Genomic DNA, 24,426 nt, shown 5'->3' with positions numbered 1-24,426 from the left:
TAAAAGCTATTCCAAATGGGTTGAAACATGTATTCAGTCACCTCTCTTTCTGAAGTAATGAAATGAAATTTCCTGAGCTAATAGCTGATGGTATCAAACTATTTTCTCATTCCTGCGATTAAAACATTTTTCAATCCAATCATAACTTCTCTCCTAGAGGGATTTTTTTCGAAAGCAGATTGCTGATAGTCATTGGAAAGAGGCATGGTTAAATCCATATATGGATGTTGAACAAAGTTAAAGAGGTAAGTTAGCCTTTAAAATACTTCACAAAATCTACCCATTAAAGCATCCTTATAAAATTAATGGACAATGACAGCAAATGCACTTGTTGTACTGTACACAGGAAAACTTGGCTCATTTGTTTTACAACTGTGGTTTATCTTTAAAATGTTGGTCTGATGTTAGTTCTTTTCTAAGAGACGCCCAAAGAGATGTTAATTACAAATTATCTATAAAATATGTTCTTAAACACAGAGAAGCAAAATATCTGAATATGTTGTAAACATCTATATTTTGCATGGTAAATATTACATCCATAAACAAAAAATTCATAAATTCAAATGTAATGCATCGGAGTCGTTGAAAACACCCTTAAAGGGATAATTCACCCAAAAATGAAAATTCTATCATCATTTACTCACCCCAAGTTGTTCCAAACCTGTATGAATGTAACAGAAGTTTTATTTTTGGTGAACTATCCCTTTAATTTTACATTTATAACAAAAAGTATGAAATTCTGTTAAAATGTCCCCACTATGCTTCACCAAGTTCTGGGAATCTTCAATGTGTTCCTAGTTAAAAGGAAGAAATATTTGCTTGTTTTTTTTGTTCCCGCTTTCTTTATCCCTCAGAATGTTTGCAGCTGTGTAATATCTATCACTTGAAGCATTTTTTTCTTGACTGTATGTTGAAACCTGTTATAAGACTCATTTGGTTCAATAAAAAAGCTAAGGGTAAAAAACAAACATACAAACAAAACAAAAAAACAGTAATACACTTTTCCAAGGTAATATCTCTTAGTTTTGGCAGCATTGTATTTTAGGACCCATAATTCTGTACAGCCTATACAACTGTGTTACTAATCACAAAATATTCACTTTATTAGGTTTCTAGATAATGTACAAATGTACAGAATATTTGAAATGTACAGAGCATGTCATTCTTAGCTAATCAAAAGCAGGGCATTTTTAATCACAAATTTCTGATAAAATATTTCCCCCTGCCACTGTTCATTATTGTAACATTATCAATATTTTTTTATTAAAAACAGTTGTACAAAAAAGAGAGAGAATGCCATATCATGATCAGTGACCTTTACAGTGCAAAAACATCTGAGATGTGTCAACATTCATTTTATGATAATTTATATCACTTTATTACACTACTGTTATGTGTATATCACTTGAATTTAATTACATTTATTGGTATAGCTCCTTACATATCCTTCCAAATCAGCTTTACGGATAACTGTCTCGGAGGGCCCTAAAAATATATACTTTATCAAATCTTTTATTTTTGCTTAATTTGTTTTTGCAGAACCCACAGTGACCTAGGTTCCAGTTTTCAAACCCATAGTTTTTAATAGAAGAGATGTTATGGTACGTAAAAATAATAAAACTTTGATGGTGTACTGTGAAATATAAAATTATTTATAAATCGAAATGCAGTCATTGAAATGTGAATGTGAAGAGCAAAAGTAGCAAATAGGCTGTTAAAACTTCAATTTGAAGTAGAGATAGAAAATCTTAACCTTGCTTACATGCAAATAAGCAGATTGATCCAATTATTAGTTACATATTAGTACATTGATTCATAGATAAATCGCAGATCTTTTGATCATCTTGAAACATTACAAAAATATGATGGATGATTGTGCATCATGGCTGCTGTTGGTACTGGCCCTCAGTGGCTGTGTAGAAGTCATCTAGTACACTCTGAATATAGTCAAACGTGGGCCGGTCATCTGGTTTATTCTTCCAGCACGTGGTCATGATCTCGTAAAGTTCAGTGGGGCAGTTTTCAGGCCGGGGCATCCGGTATCCTCTCTGGACAGAGCTCATGACTTCACTGTTACTCATGCCTGAAGCAAAGAAAAAAAGAGGGAAGTGAAAGGGTAAGTGGACAGATGAAGAAGAGAGAGAAACTGAAACAGGAGTCTCATTGTGTGAACTTTTCAGAAAGGTCTTGAACTTGGCTGCCTATACAGTAGAAAGTTAAAGAAAAGGTAAGAAAACTTCAACACCCATAATGCACTGAGCATGTTGCCATCCAATGCCACTCCCACCAGCAGTGTTGCCTAGTCCGCGGGTTGAATCCCCCCGGAACAAGATTCTTTGGGTGGGTTTTGTTGTGCAGACCTGGCAACCCTATCCACCAGTCTGCCGTACGCCTACCATAGTCAAATACCACCTTGCTTTAGTAGGAAATACTTCTTATCAAACTGTTAGTCATAATGGTCCTTAGCTGGTCATGAGCTGGTTTAAGCTGGTCCCAAGAAACTAGCTCCAGCTCAGGACCAGCTCAAACCAGCTGCCATGCTTCAAAACATACCTAACCAGCATATGCTGGTTTTTTTTTCAACAGGGATATGAACAAACCCATATAAAACTGTCAGAATATAGGATAAATACACCGATCAACATTATTCCTAATATTGTGTTGGTCCCCATTTTGCTGCAAAAACAGTCCTGACCCGTCGAGGCATGGACTACACTAGACCACTGAAGGTGTGCTATGGTATCTGGCACCAAGATGTTAGCAGCAGATCCTTTAAGTCCTGTAAGTTACGAGGTGGGGCCTCCATGGATCGGACTTGTTTGTTCAGCACATCCCAAAGATGCTCGATTGGATTGAGATTGTAGGGACTGCAGGTGAAAAATAGCCTTTTGGCTAACTCTGGCATATTGACAGAAATGTTAATTAATATGCACTGTCCCTGTAAATAAATAAATAAATAAATAAAATCTGGGGAATTTGGAGGCCAAGTCAACACCTCAAACTCGTTGTTGTGCTCCTCAAACCATTCCTGAACCATTTTTGCTTTGTAGCAGGGCTCATTATCTGCTGAAAGAGCCACAGCCACCAGGGAATACTGTTTCCATGAAAGGGTGTACGTGGTCTGCAACAATGCTTAGGCAGGTGGTACGTGTCAAAGTAACATCCACATGGATGGCAGGACCCAAGGTTTCCCAGGAGAACATTGCCCAAAGCATCACACCGCCTCCGCCGGCTTGCCTTCTTCCCATAGTGCATCCTGGTGTCATGTGTTCCCCATGTAAGTGACGCACACGCACCCGGCCATCCACGTGATGTAAAAGCCATTTTACAATAGCCATCACAATTTGGTCCTTGTCAAACTTGCTCAAATCCTTACGCTTGCCCATTTTTCCTGCTTCTAACACATCAACATTGAGGAAAAAATGTTCACTTGCTGCCTAATATATCCCATCCACTAACAGGTGCCGTGATGAAGTGTTATTCACTTCACCTGTCATAATGTTATGCCTGATCGGTAGTTATATATAGAATAAAACTGGAAAGTTCGGCATATGGTAGTGCTACTAAAATGGACATTTCTCGCTTAGTGCATGAGAAAAGTGCCTTTAAAGATATGTATTGTAAATTTGTAATTAAAGTCTACAGATACAAATAGATCAAGTTTAATAAAATGAAACACTTAAATGTGTATTTCAGATGTTCACATGTAATGGAAGCAAAATGGCAAAAAATCTCAAAATTGACCTGTGTATGAACAACAATGAGTTTGCCTGTAGTGTCTTGCCTTTATATAGCGAGGTGATTATTAAGATTAATATGTGACCACCAGTCCAACATAGCTAAACCAATGGTGTAAGTTTGTTAAACCAATGAGTGTTTAGGAAACCAGTCATTATTTTTGCAAATTACATGTGGTAACATAAGCAGCACAGAAACGATAAATTCACCTTTCAGATGTATCAAACAGACCAAAACTGAAATACTTAAAAGTATCTAACACACTATGACCAGTAGATGGCGACAAAGTCCTGATAAAAGATTTAGTTGGGTCATTATGACTTCTCTGCAGCTCTCTCCTGGAGCAATGCTGATAGCCAGAATGCTTTGTTTACACTCAAATGTAATCAAGGTGCCATTACCACAATAGAATTACCTGGATAAGGAATTTTCCCGTATGTTATAATTTCATACAGGAGAACGCCAAAGGACCACATATCCGATTTGATGGTGAAAGATCCGAAGTTGATGGCCTCAGGTGCCGTCCATTTGATAGGAAATTTCGCTCCTGAATTAAAGAGACACAGAACACATCCTCAAATTCAACTCCTCTGACTCCACCACTGATGCAGGAAAACCTTCACAATATGCAAAACAGCCTTAACATGCACAGCCCGGAGTGGCGTCTGACATAGTAATGCTGTAGAAAAAAATGACCTGTCCGTCCAGTATGCTGTTAAACCACTGAGAGGTGTCCCACTCACCTTCTCTGGCTGTGTATTGGTCATCCTCAATTACTCTGGCCAGGCCAAAATCAGCTATTTTGCACAAGAGGCTCTCTGAAACCAGCACATTAGCTGCTCTCAGATCACGGTGGATATAATTCTTCTTCTCAATGTAGGCCATACCTTCAGCTATCTGCAGAGACACACACAAGCCCAGCATTACTGACAAAAACTGTTTATGGTCAGTTTTTAAAGAAATTAATACTTTTATTCAGCAAGGATGCATTCATTTGATCGAAAGTAACAGACATTGATAGCCTCACGTCATCATACTCAGATTCTAGTCAGAATACGAGTCTGATACTGCTCCATAGGGCTGTGGTTATGTGGCGAAAATGCCTCTGCACTACATTGGATAGACCTACAACCAATCAGAGCAACGCATAGTTGTCAACAGAACTCAACTGCACGCACGCTGGAAGAAGTAGAATAAGATGAGTGTAAAAGATATTTGCCGGTGTTGTAAAAAGTAATTTAAGGATACACAGAGTATTTACCAACATGAATCGATCATCATTTTTGAGATAAATAGTGAATGTGAATGCATATACGAACAAGTTCTCCGTTTAGGATTAGAACGAATTTAACCCAAGCCCTCTTTGGTGACGTGGATGATTACGTTACTGTTAGGTCCATCATCGTATAAAGCCCGCCCTGACAATTTGATTGGTCCGAACAGCTCTGGTTCGAGCATAGTTGCTCCACAACGGATCAAGTCCAGACCGAACTTCCCGACCTCAAATATTGTGGACGGGGCTAAGTTCGGCTGGCATCCAGGCTAAGACATTGATAATGTTAAAAAAGATTTTTATTTCAAATAAATGCTGAACTTTTTATTCATCAAAGAATCCCCCCCCCCCCCAAAAAAAAGATTATTGTTTCCATATTACAACTGTTTGTATTGATAATAATCAGAAATGTTTCTTGAGACTCAATTAGACTTCCCCTGAAATTGCCTCATCGACACGGCATCCTCAGTAAACCCGTCTCCGGCGTGATGACATCGATCTTTCGAATATTTCGATCTAATATGACCTCGGTCCTGTAAAGTTGCCAGAATAATAATCATACACTGTTTGTTAATTGGCCAGAGGAGACTGAGCCTGGTTTCTCCCAAGGTTTATTTTTCTCCATTATGCCACCTGATGGGAGTTTTGGTTCCTTGCCACTGTCGCCTTTGGCTTGGCTTGCTCAGTTGGGGACACTACATTTCCAACTAAATATCAAATACATTTAATTACTAAACTAAATGAAATACATAAACTAAATTACTGATCTGTCCACATTGTCACTGTATGATAATTGAAATGTGCTGGATGACATCACCGTTTTCCCCAGAGCGTCTGTACAGCCGAATCAAATTCTGTTGCGTTATTTTCCTGTTTATCACTGTGAAGCTGCTTTAAAACAATCTGCATTGTAAAAAGCACTATATAAATAAAGTTGACTTGACTTGAGCATCAAATCAGCATAGAATGATTTCCAAAGGATCACTCGACACTGATGCCATCACAGGAATAAATTACAATTCCATATATATTAACATAGATCACAGTTATTATTTGTTATTGTAATAATATTTCACAAAATGATGATCAAAATAAATGCAGCCTTGGTGAGCATAAGAGACTTCTTTGAAAAACGTTTAAAATTGTACAACCCCAAACTTTTGAACAATATGTATTTGTGTACATAATGAATCATTTAGGTTAGTAGAGTATCACAGTAAATTAACAAGTGGTGGGTTTTTCCACTAGAATTTGGGTGGTTTGATTTCTCAGTTAAACCAAAAGTTGCTTTAACACACGGAAAAAGATTTTCTCACTTCTCCATCAGCATCCTCTTTCACTCTCTGAAACAGGATGTGCAATTTTGCCATTTGGTGCCGTCTTATCAGAAGTACGGTTCTACTTAATCCTGAAGTCCTTAAGACTTATAATGAAAACAAATGTTCTTCTTTGATTATGTGGGTCGTCCTTGGAATCAGTCGTTTTGGCTGTAATTACTTTATGAATTCTATGATGCTTTAACCAGTCATATATTTTCATTCGTCCAATTCATTGATACAAGTTACCTTCGTATTATTCTGGTTACCACGTAGTAATAGAAATTTAAACGTAAACTTGAATTCATAGATCTAATAGATGTTTTATTCTTGAGAAAATGAATCATTACTCTTTGTTTTTAAATACTGACAGAGAAGAGAATCAGTTCCTCTTTTTCTTCAACCAATGGAAAAAGTGACACAAAAACCTGTGAAGTTACTCCAGAAATACCGAAATGGAGGGCTAAGAGAAGAGCAGGCTGGTTTGGCTAGAACAAATATTTTTACCTGTGCAGAAAAATCGATTAGCTTCGGTAACTGAACTTTACAACCAGCTTGACTTTTCAAGAAATCCAATAAACTTCCTGAAGAAGAAGGAAAAAAAAAACATTGTTAACATTAACAGTGCAACTACATTTTTCTTAAACTATAACTCTCATATCAATGCATATTCTCGGATTTTAATGATCTGGGGCCGTATTCACAAAACATTTAAATGGCAGTAAAAGTTTTCTCTTAAAACCTATCCACAAAGCTGCTGAGAGCAACTTTTACTAAGGAATAGAGAGAAGTCTTAAAGGGATAGTTCACCCAAAAATGAAAATTCTGTCATCATTTACTCACCCTCAAGTTGTTCCAAACCTGTATGAGTTTCTTTGTTCTGCTGAACACAAAAGAAGATATTTTGAAGAATGTTTGTAACCAAGCAGAGAGAGCAACCATTGACTACCATAGTATTTTTTTCCCCCTACTATGGTAGTCAATGGTTGCTCTCTCTGCTTGGTTACAAACATTCTTCAAAATATCTTCTTTTGTGTTCAGCAGAACAAAGAAACTCAAGTAAATGATGACAGAATTTTCATTTTTGGGTGAACTATCCCTTGAAGCTAAGGCTATGAATGATGTCAACACGCTTACTAACTATGACCACAGTGATTGGCTGATAGGGGATTTAATTATAGAAATATTTTGTTTAAGAGGTGTCATGTTGCCATATTCAAATAAAGATTTTAAAAAGTAAATAACTCGACTGTCCTCGATCCCCTTGGACAGTGCCCCTAATATGCTTATATTTGATCATTTGTAAGTGTGAACTCGTAAAAACAACAGCCACAGGTAATCTGACATTATTATTAAAGATACATTTATTATCATTATTGCCTCAATGTTGTAGTGTCTTTGGGCGGATTGCGGCAACATCCATTAGGATTGTTTAGCGATTTGGTCTTAGTGACATAGTAGTCCTCTTGACTACTCCTAGCATTTCACGGATTTAGGAGCTAGTTTTAGTGCTGAAATGCTTTGTGAAATACTCTAAGAGCAAAAATGTGGGGGTCCTAAAATTAGGACTGACGGCCATTATGTTTAAGAGTTTCTCCTAAATCGGCATGTTAGGAGCTACTTTTACCCTTAAAATGTTTTGTGAATACGACCCCAGAAGAGTATGTATTTCTGTACCGTTCGCCATGTACTCAGTGATGATGTAGATGGGCTCGATTTTGGTGACGACAGCATAGAGGCGCACGAGTCTGTCGTGCTGTAAGGTTTTCATCAGGTTGGCCTCCTCTAAGAAGGCCTCCGCTGACATTGTGCCCGGCTTCAGCGTTTTCACCGCCACTTTGGTGCTGTTGTTGTAGTAGGCTGCAAACAAAATGAAACCCCAAATAAACACACACCATATTTCTCTGTGGTTAATATGGACCTTCCTATCCGAATGCCTCACACAGTTGCAGTCCAGCCACAAAACCGCAAACTAAAGGCTGACTCTAGCACGAAACCTAGCGAGAAATGCAACCACGGGGCATAGAATGAATTAGCGGCGATGCAGGAACTGTTAGTCAGTCTAGTCAAACCGTTTATAGGAACTGACTCCAAATCCCCGCATTTTCTCATCAAGGACCTTATGTAACTCACAGTTGTCCATAAACTACATTTCTCAGAAGTGATGACACAGCGCCACTGCGTGAAGGACGGTTACTGACCACAGAGAAGCGAAAAGGCTTCAGATACGTTGCGCAACTGTGAACTTGTATTGTTATTCGTGTGTGCTCATCCCTCGTTCCACTTAAATGCCATTTGCCGTTCACTCAACACAGACAACTTCCTCATCTTTGAAGTGGTTTGCATACTAATATCCACTGGACATTTAATGGCATTTGAGCAGTTGAAATTTAGCTGAGACATAACAAAGTAGGGGACCACCAAACAGTAGGAAGTCTTTCCGTTGAGTGTTTATGTTATCATACAGACTTATAGTGTGTTTAAGGGCTGGTAACACTGTGCCAACAAGGTCACAGGGCGCCTAAGGAAACATCTTGGCCACGGGCAGTCGAGCCATTTGTATATTTGTTAAGACCGCTTCCTGCAATTCATCATGTCGGCTAAATGGGAAAGAGGCACATGAATAATAACGAAATCCAAATGCAAATCCTGCGTCAACTGCATAGCCGTTTCCTCCTCAGATCTGACTGATAAGAGTCTCGTCTGTGCCTGGTCTCTGTGTACTATCAGTCTGAGCTATAAGGGAGCCATTCATGCCCGCCAGAAGCCACAGCAGGAAGACTCGAGATTTGAATGCGTGTTGTCAAAAGCTTTTATGGCTCAAAGAATTCGATAATAACAATAAGCCTACACATGTACAAAGGCCATCCTTTAGGTTGATCAATCGATACAAACACAGAAGGATGCCACTTCTAAGCCCACATTAAACTGTGGGTTTTTTTGATCACACACTTGGGGGAGCTTAGAAACGGAGAGAATTTGAATAACAAGACCATAAAGAGAGCAACACTTTTTTTGCTGTAGTTTAGGAAGCCTAACGTGTAATGGGCTTCTGATGAAGCAAACACTCCATGATTAAACGATTCCAGATATTTTTGTAAACCATTGTCAAGATAAAGGGATTCATTTCCTTAACTCACCCATCCACACCTCTCCGAACTGGCCGGCTCCGAGCTTCTTCACCATTTTTATGGATTCTTTAGAGATTTCCCAGGCGTCTTTGTCCCAAGGTTTCTGTGCTTTGGGCTTCTCACATGATCTCTCTAGTTTTCGACATAATCCGTCTGCTTGTTCTGTGACAAAATTAGGTACATTCTTTTTATTTCAGCAAACCAACCCAAACCGAAGATAATAAGGAGTGAAAATAATCGTGATAAAACGTTCAAAAGTTTGGGGATTGTGAGATTTTAAAAATTGTTTTTAAAAGATTATAAATAGTCTTTCATGCTCACCAAGGCTGCATTCATTTGATCAAAATACAGTAAAAACAGCAATATTTACAATTTAAAATAGCTGTTTTCTATTTTATTTAACCTAATGTATTCCTCACAGGAATACATTAGGTTAAATAAAATAGAAAACAGCTACAAACTCTTCAGCGTCACATGATCCATCAGAAATCATTCTAATATGCTGATTTGTGCTCCTTTTTATTTAAAAAAAATGTTGGGCCTCAATAGATTTTTGTTAGGATTCTTTGATGAATAGCATTTATGTGAATAAAAAAATCTCAATGACCCCAAAACCATGTATACATATAACTTACTGTGGTAATGTTTTATCATGCTGCTGATGTCACTGAATGTGATTTTCGGAGAAATGTAGTAGCCGCCATTATCCAGAGATCTGATCTTATAATGTTTAACAACATCCTGCCCTTGAGAATCCACATCTCTGATTGACAGTGAATAGCTTCCTGTTCAAAACAACGTAGAATATGTTACACCACAATTTTATATTACCACAAAAAAAAAAAAAAAAAACTAGAGCAGGCAATAAACAGTGCTCACCTTTTGAGGTTTCACTCTCCCGTATTAGATAAGATCCTGGTTTATTAGCGGGTGCCAACAATTGTCTCTCTGCATCCTTCCTTGTGATTTCTTTGAAGAACCATCTAAATTGTGTGTCAAAAGATAACACACCAAGATGAAAAAGATCAAGTGCTGAAACATGAAAAACTGTGTTGTTGTTGTGTTTGTAATCCATTGTATTGAGCAGCACTCACTCTTCTGTCTCAATTGTGTCTGCTTCTGCAACATAGTTTGAGGGAATGAATCCTTCCTTTCGTGTGGTCAAAGACTTTGCCTTCCACCACTCTCCGTGCCTGGAAAAAATATCACATTTCACGATAACAGGCAAAGAGTAATAATAGCAGTGACAGAATGATGATGACATTCACTCACTCTTCGAGAATCTTTAACTTTTCTCCCTTTTTAAAGCCCAGATCATCGGCGTGAATGGCTTCATATGGATACAAAGTGACGACAATTTTGTCTGCCTCTGTGTTAAAAAAATAACAAGCAGCAATTTTACAAAAGCAGTTCAAAGCTATAGAAGGATGCAGAATGCGAAACCAAGATCAGACCTACTTTCCATTTTTTCAAACACCTGACCAGGCAGGAGGCCGGACATCTGATTATTCTGTGAAATAAAACATATCCCATTCATCAGACAATCCTGAAAATGTTTTCAAAGTATCAGAAACCCCTTCTCTTCAAAATCTCTGAAGGTCAAAACAGCAACGTTCATTTTAACTGGACAAGACTGCATGTTTTCCCTCCATCTAACTCACTACTTACTATATGAGGCTTATGGGAGGTTGGATCTCTCACATATACAGTTTGGTCAGTACGTACTGGCTGGTGTTTGTTCCGTTCAATCACACCTCCATTTTGGTCAACATCCAACTTGGATTTTTTACAACCCATGTTTCCTGCAAAGAATAATAACCACCATTTCAAAAAATATGAACAGATTTTGGATCAAAACAAATGACGCTTATGAAACTCTTTTGACACGTTTACATCAAAATAATACATTACATTATGGCCCGGTTTCACAGACAGGGCTTAGATTAAGCCAGGTTTAGGCACACATTTATGTGGCTTTTATTAATGTGTCTTAGAAAAGAAAAACATTACTGATGTGCATCTTGAAACAAAACAATGGCAAGGACATATTTAAAGATATTTCAGTGAAAGTTGCTTTCAGTTAAAACAGCTCAAACATGCATTTTAGTCTCGGACTACATAGGCTTAAGTAGGGCTGGGTATTGACATACATTTCACAATTGATTCGATTTCGATTCACAAGCTTGCAATTCGATTCGATTCAATGTTGATTATTTTGGATATATCCTCCTGGGACCCAGAAAAAAAGTTTTTTGAATTTTGTATTTTTTCATGTCATTACATTGTTTAGAGCAAAAGAAACATTTTTGAAAAATTATATTTTATTCATATGTTATGATATGTCCTCTGTAGTTGACACCAGGACAATGACATGAAATTGCATGTATAGGCAAAAACAATGGGATTTGTTTTTAATTCACCAATCAATTTTTAGTTTTTTTTTAAACAAACTTTGTTTAAAGATGATTCTGAACTATGTTATGAAAGATATAATGAAATGCATTGATATACCACCATTTTACTTTATGCAATATGTTGGTAAAATGGCCATACTTGGATTTTCCCATTCAATGCAATGCATCTGTCTCTATTTTGCATATTAATGTGTTCTTGGTGCAACATAAAAAGAAGTGTAATAATGGGAGTAATAATTGGCAACATTTTCATAATAATATCTAATATTTCACATGAATATTGATATGTAATTTCTCCAAAATGCCTGATAAACATGATTTAAGTCCTGGTGTCCTCTACAGTGGACATGTATGAAATCAATGCCCTGTTTTGTAACAGAAAGTCATATTTTGATTAGAAACCCCATAACATTTTCCTGGGATGTTGATTTATAACAAACAATTTGAAAATTAATCCGATTTAAATTATAATTAAAAAATATTATCATATTTCCATAAGAGTGCTAAACATTAATGTCAACCGTTTTTAAAGACCAAGAAGAAGTTGTTGTCCTGGTGAAACCTCCAAACATTTGGTATCTTTGCAAAGCCCCGAATGTGCTCTTTAAAGGACACCCAGACATGTGACATGTATGATGTCAGAGAAATTCACTAAAATATAATGTCCACTACAGTGGACAAAAGTCTATTCCTGGGTCCCAGGAGAATATATCAGGAACAATACATGGCAAATTTTCTCAAGGAAAACAAATCACTGAACTAATGGTGTAAACTATGGGAGTCAGTTGTAGCCTACTACACTCTTAAAGAATGGTGCTATATGGCACTAAAAGTGGTTATTGGCTCGTAATCATAGGGGAACCACTTTTAGCACTGTATAGCACCGATCTTGGTGGTTCAGTGGTTCTTCAGCGGTTCTTTGGCTGAGGTGCTATATTGTACCGCTACAATATACAGAACATGTTAAGATATGGTGCTTTATTGCACCAAAAGTGGTTCACCAATGATTACGACCAAGAACCACTTTTAGGGCCCTATCTTGCACCCAGCGCAATTGACTTTGTACACCGACGCATGTGTCATTCCTATTTTGCACCCGCGCAAAGCGCGCTTTTCCCTCCACAGAAGCACGTCGCTAAACTAGTGAATGAACTTGCGCTACCTGGGCGGTTCAGCGCAAAAAAGGAGGCGTGTTCCGGCGCAAACAATCCCTGGTGCTATTTTGCTGTTCCATTAAACAATTGCGCCACTGACCAGAAAAAACCTAGTCTAAAGTCAGTGGCGCGTTGCGCGTTGTTCATTATGCTATTTTAAGGGCGCATGCTTGACCATAATGTATAGCGTGCACAACGCGCATACACTTTGCTCATGTAATCTACACAGATGCAACAGTTATTTTTGCAAATCATAAATTGTTACACTAAAAAATATTAACACATGAGATGACGGAAATCATTGTGGTGTGCCACGAAGATGTGAAAAAATAGGCATAAATCTAGCTTACAAATTATTCAGACTAATTGTAGTCTAGTAATTAAGGAGACCTGTTTGCCCAATAGTGGCAACTTCTGGCAAGACATATATGTATATAAGGACATCTAACAAATTGGTTTGTCCGTCAAGAACCAGGAAAAAAAATCGGTGAGGGTGGACGCAGCGATGTCCTCTGCTGGCGTCAGGTCCTGAGTAGAGGCAGATCCACCTCCCGTTACACGGCGTGCCCGATTGATGCTGGCAAGCTTGGACTTTCCCCGTCTTCTGATGTCATTGTAGCGCTTGCGGCACTGGTGCGACGTCCTGGGGATGCCAGCTGATGAAACAATTGTGGCTATTTCCTCCCACGCCTGTTTAACCGACGCTATTTTGGGTGGGTTTCTCCCATCCCCATACAACACAACTTCTCTGTCTTTCACTGCTCTTACAAGCACATCAGTCTCCTCGGCTGTGAACCGCTCCTGGCGTGCGCCTGGTAAATACGCCATAATAATAGCAATCCATAATGGAACTTGCGCACCTGCTTTTACAGGGAATGTTGGATGACGCTCTGATTGGTTTATTCACGTTACGCCCAAACCACACCTATGAATAATGAAGCTACTTCAGACCAACCCATTTTAGATTTGCGCCGGGCGCAAGAGCCATTTATCCCGCCGGGAAAATAGCAACAGCGCCGAGACCCGCCCACAAAGTTACTTGCGCTTCGCGCTTTGACACTTGCATTTCAGATCGTTAAAATAGGGCCCTTAGTGTCATATAGCAACATTTTTTTTTTTTTAGAGTGTAGGCTACATTAGCTTACTATAATATTAAAGGTAAAAATGTACTGATTTGTATACAGACACTTAAATTATACTCAATGATGTTTTTTTAAATAATAATAAAGTTATATTAACTTTACTATTACATCATATTTCTACTCCAATTTGTTTTTTTGAAATATAAACATTTAAATGGTGGCTGTCGTTAGAACTTGCCAGATTTATTCACACATACATGCATTAAATATTGAAGAACATAAAAAATTATAATGAATAGCCTATGTAATATGGTGCATATATTTAGCAAAGCGCTCCTCTCTAGAGTTATTTTTTCTTGCTGACTAGCAAGTTTATGGACACTCACGCCACAGCGCCATATTTATTATGTTTTTTAATTTTCGTAATACAATGGACGTAATTTGAAATCTGATACTTTGTTTCAAAAGTAACAAAGCACAAAGATTATTGCCATTTATTGGATGGGAAGCGCGCTACAATGTCCCGTTCATTCATCAACTGAAAACAGGATGACTATTCGATTCTTGGGATTTAAGAATCAATATCGTTTCGTAAAGATGAGAATCGATTAAAATCGAGAAATCAATATTTTTTTTCCCAGCCCTCGGCTTAAGCCTTGCCTGTGAAACTCGGGGAAGATCTATTTAAGATTTTAGTACTTGTATTACTATAGATGTCATTGTTTCAGTAAAGATAATTCAACTTGAATCAACTTTGAATATGTCCTCATGATGGAGAGGAGATTCCAGACCATGGTTCTTACCCTCAACACAGATATTGATATTGATTTTTCAGTGCCAGATATGATACAGACGATTTCTTTATACTGCGTAGGGTATAAACAGATACTGCGTAGGGTTACTTGATGATTGATAAATATTTTATTAATGCTTTTTGACACAAAAGGAAATCATTATACTATAAAATGAAAACATAATATTGATTACAAATTTTAAAATGTATTAAATACATTTTAAATATTATATTATTTAATATTTATAATATATTTTAAAATGTAAATATGATTGTTGTTGTTATTTATAGCATTATATTGATACAAAGATGTTTTCCTATGATCGCAGGATCTATCATTTTTTATCTTTGTTTAATTACAGATACATATAGCCAGAGAACAATGGTTGTTATTTAGGTTCCTTCACTAAAAGGTCTGAATACATGTGGGAAGTAGAATATAACTTACTTCACAATTTTGTTTCAAAAGCCAAATCCCATGACGAATACAATTAAGTCATGTAGAACTGTTTTATTTGCATTTAAAACAGTGATGTGTGCTCATTCAAATAGGTCATGAGAAAAATCAAGTCAGTACATGAGGCTGCCATAATATATTAAGAGGTCTCATATACAGTAATTAATACCATTAATATGCCTTCTAAGATATACCCTCTCAACATGTTATAAAGAACACTTGCCGCTTGCAAAACCCAACAAAAGGTCATGTGAACACATTATAGCTCACATTACGGCTCCAAGCAATAACCTGTTTAATATAAATCATCAACCGAAGAGGGTTCTGAGCTATTTAGGTTAGAGTTCCATTGGGAAGAAACCAAGGTATTTCCCGCAGAATAGACGTTGTTTCCTTATTCGCAATTCTAAGAATATAAGGGAGGGGTAATCATTCTCTATCAAAATCAGGGTTGCTGTGGAGGTCATAAACTTTGGGTGTCAGCTTTACCAAAGAAGCGGCGACAGGACTATAAGAAGGAAATGCATGTATCGTAAATCTCTTAGGCAATGCACTTCAAGTCAATAAGCAGCAAACACTGAATTACTTAATTTCCTATTTAATAGGTTACAATTTAAAAAACGACTAAAAACATGCAATGAACACTTAGGAAAGTAGATAGATGGCCGTGCGATTTTCAAAAAGAATCTCAAAACTTGTTTAAAACATGCTAAAAAGAAAAAAGCATTATTTCTTCAGATCCCATATTTTGACCCAGCATTGCCCTCCCTCTGGGAAATTCTGACTAGATTGTTTGGCCATTATTTCCAAACTGTGGTATGTCAGGAAGTGTTTAACACTGTTGCCTTCTGACCAATTCAGTGCCCAAAGTAGCCAAAAAAATCCCTGCCAATAAGTCGGAGCAATGTAACATAGCCAAAACAGATATCTCTCTCAAAGCAGTGTTATTTACATATTTACAATCGAAGTGATGTCAGAAGTATCAGTTCCTTTTACAAATCAAGAAGTTTTTCCTTCAGCACATTTTGTATGAGTGTGTCTGTTTGCGTGAATGGTAATAAGGAAGAAACGGGAAAAATTGCCCTCCATTGTCCTTGAGGTGAAATGTTAGACTAAATGGCTAAACAACACTAGGACGAAACTGCATATGTGCCTGTCCTGGACTCTACTGATGTGGCAGTATTTTTAGATGTCAGCAGGAAACTAGTAACAAGGATATAATGCTAGATTAATGCGCAAGCAAGCAGGCCACTGGGGCTGCACACTTCCTCCTCTGACCAGCGTCTCTAGCGCATTCAGTAACAGGAAAGACAGAGACACACAAAAGAACTCTCAACTACTTCTGAGTTTCACTCTAGCCTATAGCCTGCCAGAACGCTAGCCTATGTATCTTGAGATTGACTTGTTGAATGATGCAACATAATACAGGCTATTTAACTCTAGTTTTTGCAGCCTGCAGATACAGACATTTGAGAGGCTGGAGGAAGGACAGTACGGCCTAATTTCTGAGAAAGAAAGAAAGAAAGAAAAAAAGAAAAAACATAGAAAAGGGCGTCTCTGCAACAACTCAGATCAAGTTTCATGGTGTAGAAACTCACAATCTTTATCTAAAAATAACATGGGAAGCATGTCCTGAGAAGGCTGCATGTCATTTACATGTAATTTTCATGCAAGGCAACCTGTAAAATGCAATATTTGGAAGAAAACATGACAATAGTCTATATGTATTTGAGTTACTAATGTAATTTTAAGGGTTAAATCTGATGGTGACAACATTTCCCTGATGTTTTCCCTCACATTCCTTAGAGGAAATTGATTCGAATGAGCGATAACGTTTCGGTTACTAACGTAACCTCGGTTCCCTAAGATGAGGGAACGAGTATTGCGTTTTGCTAAAACGCTATGGGGGAATTCCTTTCCTCGAGATATTGAAGCAAATTTTTATCCAAAAATACCATGTACACGCAGTGCAGCTGCACAGCTCTCAGCAGGAAGCAGCTGCGTGCTGATTGGCTGTGCTGCTGCAACTGCAGCAACCTATGGCGAGACCGTGGGGCGGGACGGACCAATCAGGTCCTTCCAAATTCCCGCCACAAGGGGCAACAGAATTTGCATAGCCAAGGGTATATAAGACCCACTCTCGCAAGGTTAGTCAGGTTAATCGACTGAAGCGACTCCTGAGCAAGTGAGCAAGCACGGCAAGCAAAACGCAATACTCGTTCCCTCATCTTAGGGAACCGAGGTTACGTTAGTAACCGAAACGTTCCCTTACGAGAGTACTCTCGTATTGCGTTTTGCTAAAACGCTATGGGGGACCAATGCAAAACGCCGTGCTTGCTTAACGGCTCTAACGCCGACGACACCAAACCCAGGCCAACCTAGGTGGGCCCGTAATATGATATCAAGAAGTCCCAAAATGAGCCAGACCTGAGTCAAGCCCTTAATGAGAATGAACACGATATACGTGTAATATAATATATAGACCGGACATAGTCGGGCCAGGAATAATGAATGGCCAGATAATTCGAGCCGTATAAGGAATGTGCTATGACTTATACAATACTTAACCCAGACCGGACTTTGAGCCTTAAGGGGTTAAAACTGTACACAGCAAGAAGCCCAGCCTATAAGGCCGGGACATCTAATATAATCTGATAAGTGGACGGGGAGGCCCAGCCTGCCGCCACACATATCATTTAGAGAAATGCCAATAGACCAAGCCCACGAAGAGGCCATGCCTCTAGTAGAATGGGCTTTAATGCCTAAAGGGCAGCTGAGATCTTTAGACTCATAAGCCAACGAGATAGCATCTACTATCCATCGTGACAAGGTCTGCTTTGTAACCGCGCACCCTAAGGTGCAGCCGCCAAAGCATACAAAGAGCTGTTCAGTTGCCTAAGCAGCGGAACGCTCCATGTATATCCTCAGCGCTCTGACAGGACAGAGCAAATTAGCATCTTCTTCATCTATCGGTGATGAAAGTGCTGAGAGTGAAATGACCTGTGCTCTGAACGGAGTCAAAAGCACTTAGGTACATATCCATGTCTTGGTTTGAGGACGACTTGAAGTCGTTTGGCCCAATTCCAGACACGAAGGCGCTCACAGAGAGCGCGTGCAGATCACCCACTCGCTTAACTGACGATCGCCAGCAGAAAAGCGGTCTTTAGTGACAGGAGCTTAAAGCTCACCGAATGCAGAGGCTCAAGTGCAGAGCTCTTCATGACATCCAAGACACTGGACAAGTCCCATATAAGGACTGAAGAGGGGGCGAGGTGGGTGAAGCCTTCTAGCCCCTTTAAGGAAGCGAACAATGTTAGTCCGTTCACTTGAATGTGATACGCTGCTATAGCAGCCACATAATTTTGAGCGTGGAGGGGGAACGACCCGCGTCCAGAAGCTCTTGTAAAATGTAAGCACTTCTGACACCTCACAATCCTGTGGGGTCAGACTTCGCGCTTTACACCAGTCCGAAAAGACTGACCATTTGTCTGAATAGAGCCGCCTGGTCGCGGGGGCTCTAGCTTCAGTAATGGTATTCAATAATTTTTCAGAGAGGTTCTCATGTACCCGCTGATGGGCCAGACATGAAGCGCCCATCGATCGGGACGGGGATGCCAGATCTGCCGTCCCGCCTGCATGAGGAGGTCTCTCCTCAGCGGGACCGGCCACGAATCTGCATCCGACATCTGATTCAGTAGTGAGAACCAAGGTTGATTTCTCCAAAGCGGGGCTATTAAAGCACAGCGCATCTGCTCTCCCCAATCCTCTCTATGACCTAAGGTAACATTGAGATTGGGGGAAAAGCATAAAGAGGAAGGTTGGGCCATTCGTGGGCCAACGCATCCTTGTGCTTGGAGAATTATATTCGGCATTGAGCATAGCCTTGTGAGGCGAAAAGATCCACTTTTGCCTCTCCAAGAACTGCCCCAATTGTCTGAATTGCACCTGGACAGCATGTCCGGACCCAAATTCAGAATGCCTGGCACATGAGTCGCTCTCAGCGTATTGTGCTCTGCCCATATTAGGACTTCTTACGCCATTGTGTGCAGATCGATTATTTTCAGACCGCCTTGGCAATTTATATAGGCTACCACCGACCTGCTATCCGTTCGGACCAGGGCATGGTGGTGCTTTATGTACGGAAGGAAAGCTCTTAGCGATAGCGTGACCGCTTTCATCTCTAGACAGTTTATATGAAGGCTCTTCTCCGAGTCTGACCAGAGACCGGAGACTGGCCTGCCCTCGTGAAGGGCTCCCCAACCTAGGTTGGATGCATCTGTCGAGATAACTTTCCACTTCGTAACAGTGCCCAAACTCACGCCCGTCTGGTACCAGACGGGATTTTTCCAAGGAGCCAGAGCCAACACACAGCTGTGGTCTACCTTGATTTGCAATCGGCCCGAGAGCCATGCGTGAGCTGGAACGTGGCGATTCAGCCAGTGCTGTAGGGGGCACATGTGCAACAGACCCAGTCTGAGAACTAGCGCCGCCGAGGCCATGAGACCCAGCATCCTCTGAAAGTGTTTGAGAGGAATGCGTGCACCGGACCTGAGGGAAACCGCTCGGATCTGAACAGAGAGCGCGCGCTGTGACGTCAGTCGCATGCTCATCTGCAGTGAGTCCAATACTGTTCCCAGAAACGAAACTTTCTGTGTGGGAGACAATAAACTCTTGCCACGTTGATTCTGAGTCCCAAGCATTCTAAATGGTTGAGAAGCCAAGATCTGTGGTTTAATAACTATCTCTGACGGAGCTATTCTGAGCCAGTCGTCGAGATAATTGAGAATTCTCATTCCCCGAAGCCTCAGCGGGGTTAGCGCCGCTTCCATGCACTTCGTGCGGGGAGTCAGAGATAGACCAAAAAGGTAGCACCTTGTATTGGTAAACTTTTCCCCTTGAAGGCGAATCTCAAGAATGGCCTGTAATGAGGGGCTATTTGTATGTGGAAAAAGGCATCCTTTAGATCCACAGTGAAAACCCAATCACCCGGCGGATGTGCGCGAGGATTTGTTTCATTCTCAACATTCTGAACGGGCGCTTCATAAGGGCTTTGTTCAGATGTCTGAAATCTAGAATGGCCTGAGACCACCACCCTTCTTTTGGCACAAGGAAGTAGCGACTGTAAAAGCCTGACTCGCTCTGTGAGGGGTGCACGGTTTCTACCGCTCCCTTAATTTAACAGTTTGATATTTCGGTTCGAAGCACGTGACTCATGTCACTTCTCACCGCTGTCTCTACCACAGTGCGAAAGCACGGTGGTCTGCGAGCGAACTGTAGCGAGTAACCTTGTTATCGAAGCCAAGGGTTGAATTAATTTGTGGGGCGGGTCACTGAGTAACAGGGACCTGTTAGCCCGGATGCATTGTGCTAGTAGCACTGTGAGAGGCGGCGTGCACTGAATGGTGACGCACGCCTTATTGGGTCGCCTTGGAAGTGGCGCTTACCAAGGGGATTGTGTTTGTGTACAGAAGAGCACGTTGCTCACGGGCTCATAAATAGTAAATAGGGAAATAGTGTTCCCAGCCGCCTGAGTGCAGGGGGCCGGAGAACGCAGAATAGTGGCGAACGCTTTGTGTCGCCGGGGAAATGGTGCATGTGTACAGGCGAGCGCGTTTGTTGCGGGCTCGTCGATTGTAGGAATAATGTTTCCAGCCGCCTGAGTGCAGGGAGCTGGGGAACATAGGGAAGTGCTTGAGTGTAGGGGTACAACTTTGATGTTGGCACCTGCCTACAGACGAACTCGTAACACTGTGTTTAGATAGTGTTACTGTAAAGTGGACGCATTCTTGCGGATTAGTCCACGTGCACGTTAGCGGCAGGGCTAATGGATAGCGCGTGCTCTGCAGGCGCGGGTCTACCTAGCCACTAGAAAGCTCTGATTCATTGTAAATAATGTGTGGTGGCGCGCACTGTATAATGGGCGCCACTACATTAGAGTATTCGCGGCGTACGCCAGCGAGCGAATTCACAGAGGTAAACGCATAACAGCGTCAATGTGCAACTGAGCATGTTTGGCCACAGGCTAGTTATTGCAATGTTACATCTCCAGTCACCTGAACTAAGGGAACTGGGAGAATATCAGGTTTATTGAGTGATTTGTGGCACTGAATTAACAGTGCTTATGCAGGAGTGCACACTATGTAGTGGACACATTGCCTACAGTGTTGAACCACTCCAGCCGCCTGAATAGGGGAACTGGGAGAAGTGATATTTGAGGGGAAAAAGGCGCAAGCTTGGCAGCCATTTTATGACCTCGTTATGCTCAGACGGAGAGCGCGTGTTATGACGCGCTCTCGTCTGCGAACGCGCGCTGTGCAGAGAGCGCGCGCTGCCATATAAGGCTGTTTACCTTTGGCAGCAAGCGCGCGCTGCAGCGAGAACGGCTGTGACGTAAGCGCGTTCTCGATATATCCAGCAGCCTGAGTTCGCATGTCTCTCCTCTAGCATTCTCTGCCCGCGGCATATCAGGGCGGCGGGGCGAGAGAGAAGGAAGAGTGAGGAGAGCTTATGTTGAGTTCACTCGTGTGTAGAAGTGCACATCTTCCATCCGCGTGGCGGCAGTATCACATTCTCTGTCAGCGGCCATTTCAGGGCGGCGGAGTAAGAGAAGAAGCGAGTGAAAAGCCCCGTATGCCCGCGGCGCCATTAGTACGGCGGGAATAACATTCTCTGTCCACGGCCATTTAGAGCGGCGGAGGAGAGAGAGGGAGGCGCGTGGAGAGCTCCATATATCTGCGGCGTCATCAGCGCAGCGAGGATATAACCTTCTCGGTCCGCGGCGCGTTTCAGCGCGACGGAATGAGAGAAAGGGAGAGCTCTGTATGTCCGCAGCGGGGATATAATGTTCTCTGTCCACGGCCATTTAGAGCGGTGGGGATGAGAGAGGAAGGAGTGAAACTCTGTATGCCCGCGGCGTCATCAGTGCAGCTGGGAAAACCTTCTCCGTCCGCGGCGCTTCTCAGCGCGACGGAACGAGAGAAAGGGAGAGCTCCGTGGGGTATCACATTCTCTGTCCGCGGCGCCTTAGCGCGACGGAACGAGAGAAGAGGAGCGCTCCGTCTGTCCTCGGCTTTATTTGAAGCGGCGGAGGACCAATGTTCTCTGTTCGCGGCGTAAACACGCGGCGGCACGAGAGAAGAGAGGTGGAGAGCTAGAAGCTCTTAGAAGTGGCGTTGGCAGCAACGCACATATCATAACACACATACATAGTATAAAGGATATTTTAACGCCGGATGGCGCAGCTGGAAGGCAGGCTGAAGGCGGAGAATCCGACATCCTCAGGCTGCGTGTTCCGCTGGGTGCGTGTCGACGGCGGGCTTCGATCCGGAGCTCAACGATTGCAAGTCGCTGAAGAAGAATTAATCTGACTAACCTTGCGAGAGTGGGTCTTATATACCCTTGGCTATGCAAATTCTGTTGCCCCTTGTGGCGGGAATTTGGAAGGACCTGATTGGTCCGTCCCGCCCCACGGTCTCGCCATAGGTTGCTGCAGTTGCAGCAGCACAGCCAATCAGCACGCAGCTGCTTCCTGCTGAGAGCTGTGCAGCTGCACTGCGTGTACATGGTATTTTTGGATAAAAATTTGCTTCAATATCTCGAGGAAAGGAATTCCCCCATAGCGTTTTAGCAAAACGCAATACGAGAGTACTCTCGTAAGGGAACTTGATCTTAGATGTATTTAATGGTACAATGTTTGAGGTAATTTTAAAATCATTTTTTTGATTGCAGACTGATATCTCAGAAATCCTGAGCACATTTTGAGACATTGTTGAGATCTTGTCTAAAACTTCACTGGAAGATTTACTAAGATTTTTTTAGTAAAAAATCTTAGTAAATCTTATAATAGACACACACGAGAGACACTTCAGACTGAAATCATTTGTGATTCCTCTTTTCTATGGGAAATATTGAGATTTGTATGCTAATGTTGTGCGTGACGACTGGCCAAAATAATCTTAAACGCACTTTAAGAGATGAAAGTGATCATTTACAATTCTTCAGTTAATAAGTATCTAGATTTTACAGACAGTTTATTACTCCAGGAATTATTAATTAGGCTAACCGGCTTTTTCTGTTTTTGTAGCCGAGTTTCCATCAAACACATTTACACATCGCTAATTTGTTATTTCATTCAAAAGAAAGAAAAAAAGAAAGACCGATTAAATTGATATTTCATAGGTAAACACTGTATACGGGATTAATCCGTTAAATTTCACTGTAACATCAGTATCAGACTGTGAGAAAGTATTTACTAGAGTAGAGCAGATAAGTAAGAGCAGTCCACCTACCTGTCAAATGTCATAAAAACAGGTTAACTCGAATTTAACGGGAATAGTTTGTGAGAGAAATGCCCGTCGAGTGTGCGCTCTCTGACTCTCATTGAAGCGACACACACACACACACACACCGAATGAGGAACCCGAGACTGGACGCCTGCTGTTTTTACTGCTTTCAACTTCCTGGTGTACAGTATTCACCGTGTTGATCAGAGTTCTGTTTTATTTGTTTGCATAAAACCGCAGTGACATTACGGTTAACAAATGCAGACTCCTTAGTGGAAACAACACCCGCGAATATGGTAGGAACATAGGGGTAAAAAAAGCCATTATTATTATTTTTTTTTTTTACTTATGTGGTCATCAAGATAAGTGAAAATAAGGCGTACAATGAAAGTATCTAAAGTAATTTCAGGATTATGCTATGATATTTTTAAATGACCAGAATGCATCTATGACAAAGGGTTCTAAAAATATGGCTTCTTGTATAATAAAGTGTTCATGTGGCTCAATTTACCCCAGGTTAGGGGTAAGTTGCACCATCTGGGTGTAAATGGACCATCTGATTGAATCTCAATCAAACCAATGTGAAATTGTAAAGATAATTTACCTCTTTTTAAAAACATCTTCAATAATCAAATTTCCTTTAACAAAAGTCATATTTATTTTCTTAAAGCTAATTTAAACAACATTAAACCAACCAAATGAAGTTTGGTTTCATTTCTGAAACGATATGTTGAACACCAAAGTTGCAACCTTCCCAAAAACATACTAAACAGAGTTTAAGTAAAA

At 40.7% G+C, this 24,426-nt stretch overlaps 1 protein-coding gene across 2 annotated transcripts; it reads right to left on the bottom strand.

Moving 5' to 3' along the window:
- Positions 1 to 492: 492 nt before the first annotated feature.
- lyn (LYN proto-oncogene, Src family tyrosine kinase) lies at positions 493 to 23,824 on the bottom strand. Of its 2 annotated transcripts, none has more exons than XM_079820041.1 (13): positions 23,647 to 23,824; positions 11,127 to 11,260; positions 10,917 to 10,968; positions 10,731 to 10,827; positions 10,553 to 10,651; positions 10,338 to 10,441; positions 10,094 to 10,243; positions 9,468 to 9,620; positions 8,005 to 8,187; positions 6,835 to 6,911; positions 4,482 to 4,635; positions 4,154 to 4,285; positions 493 to 2,083 (listed from the first exon to the last, which is right to left on the bottom strand). In XM_079820041.1, the coding sequence occupies exons 2-13, from the start codon at positions 11,253 to 11,255 to the stop codon at positions 1,881 to 1,883; spliced, it is 1,533 nt and encodes a 510-aa protein (XP_079676167.1). In that variant the 5' UTR covers positions 11,256 to 11,260; positions 23,647 to 23,824; the 3' UTR covers positions 493 to 1,880. The 2 variants fall into 2 exon arrangements, with proteins under 2 accessions (XP_079676167.1, XP_079676168.1); XM_079820042.1 differs by having other exon boundaries at positions 497 to 2,083; positions 11,184 to 11,260; positions 23,647 to 23,815.
- Between the last annotated feature and the right edge of the window lie 602 nt (positions 23,825 to 24,426).

The sequence above is a fragment of the Gobio gobio genome (assembly GCF_949357685.1).
Source record: "Gobio gobio genome assembly, chromosome: 6".
Lineage (NCBI taxonomy): Eukaryota > Metazoa > Chordata > Actinopteri > Cypriniformes > Gobionidae > Gobio > Gobio gobio.
This window is presented reverse-complemented; position numbering and strand designations above follow the sequence as displayed.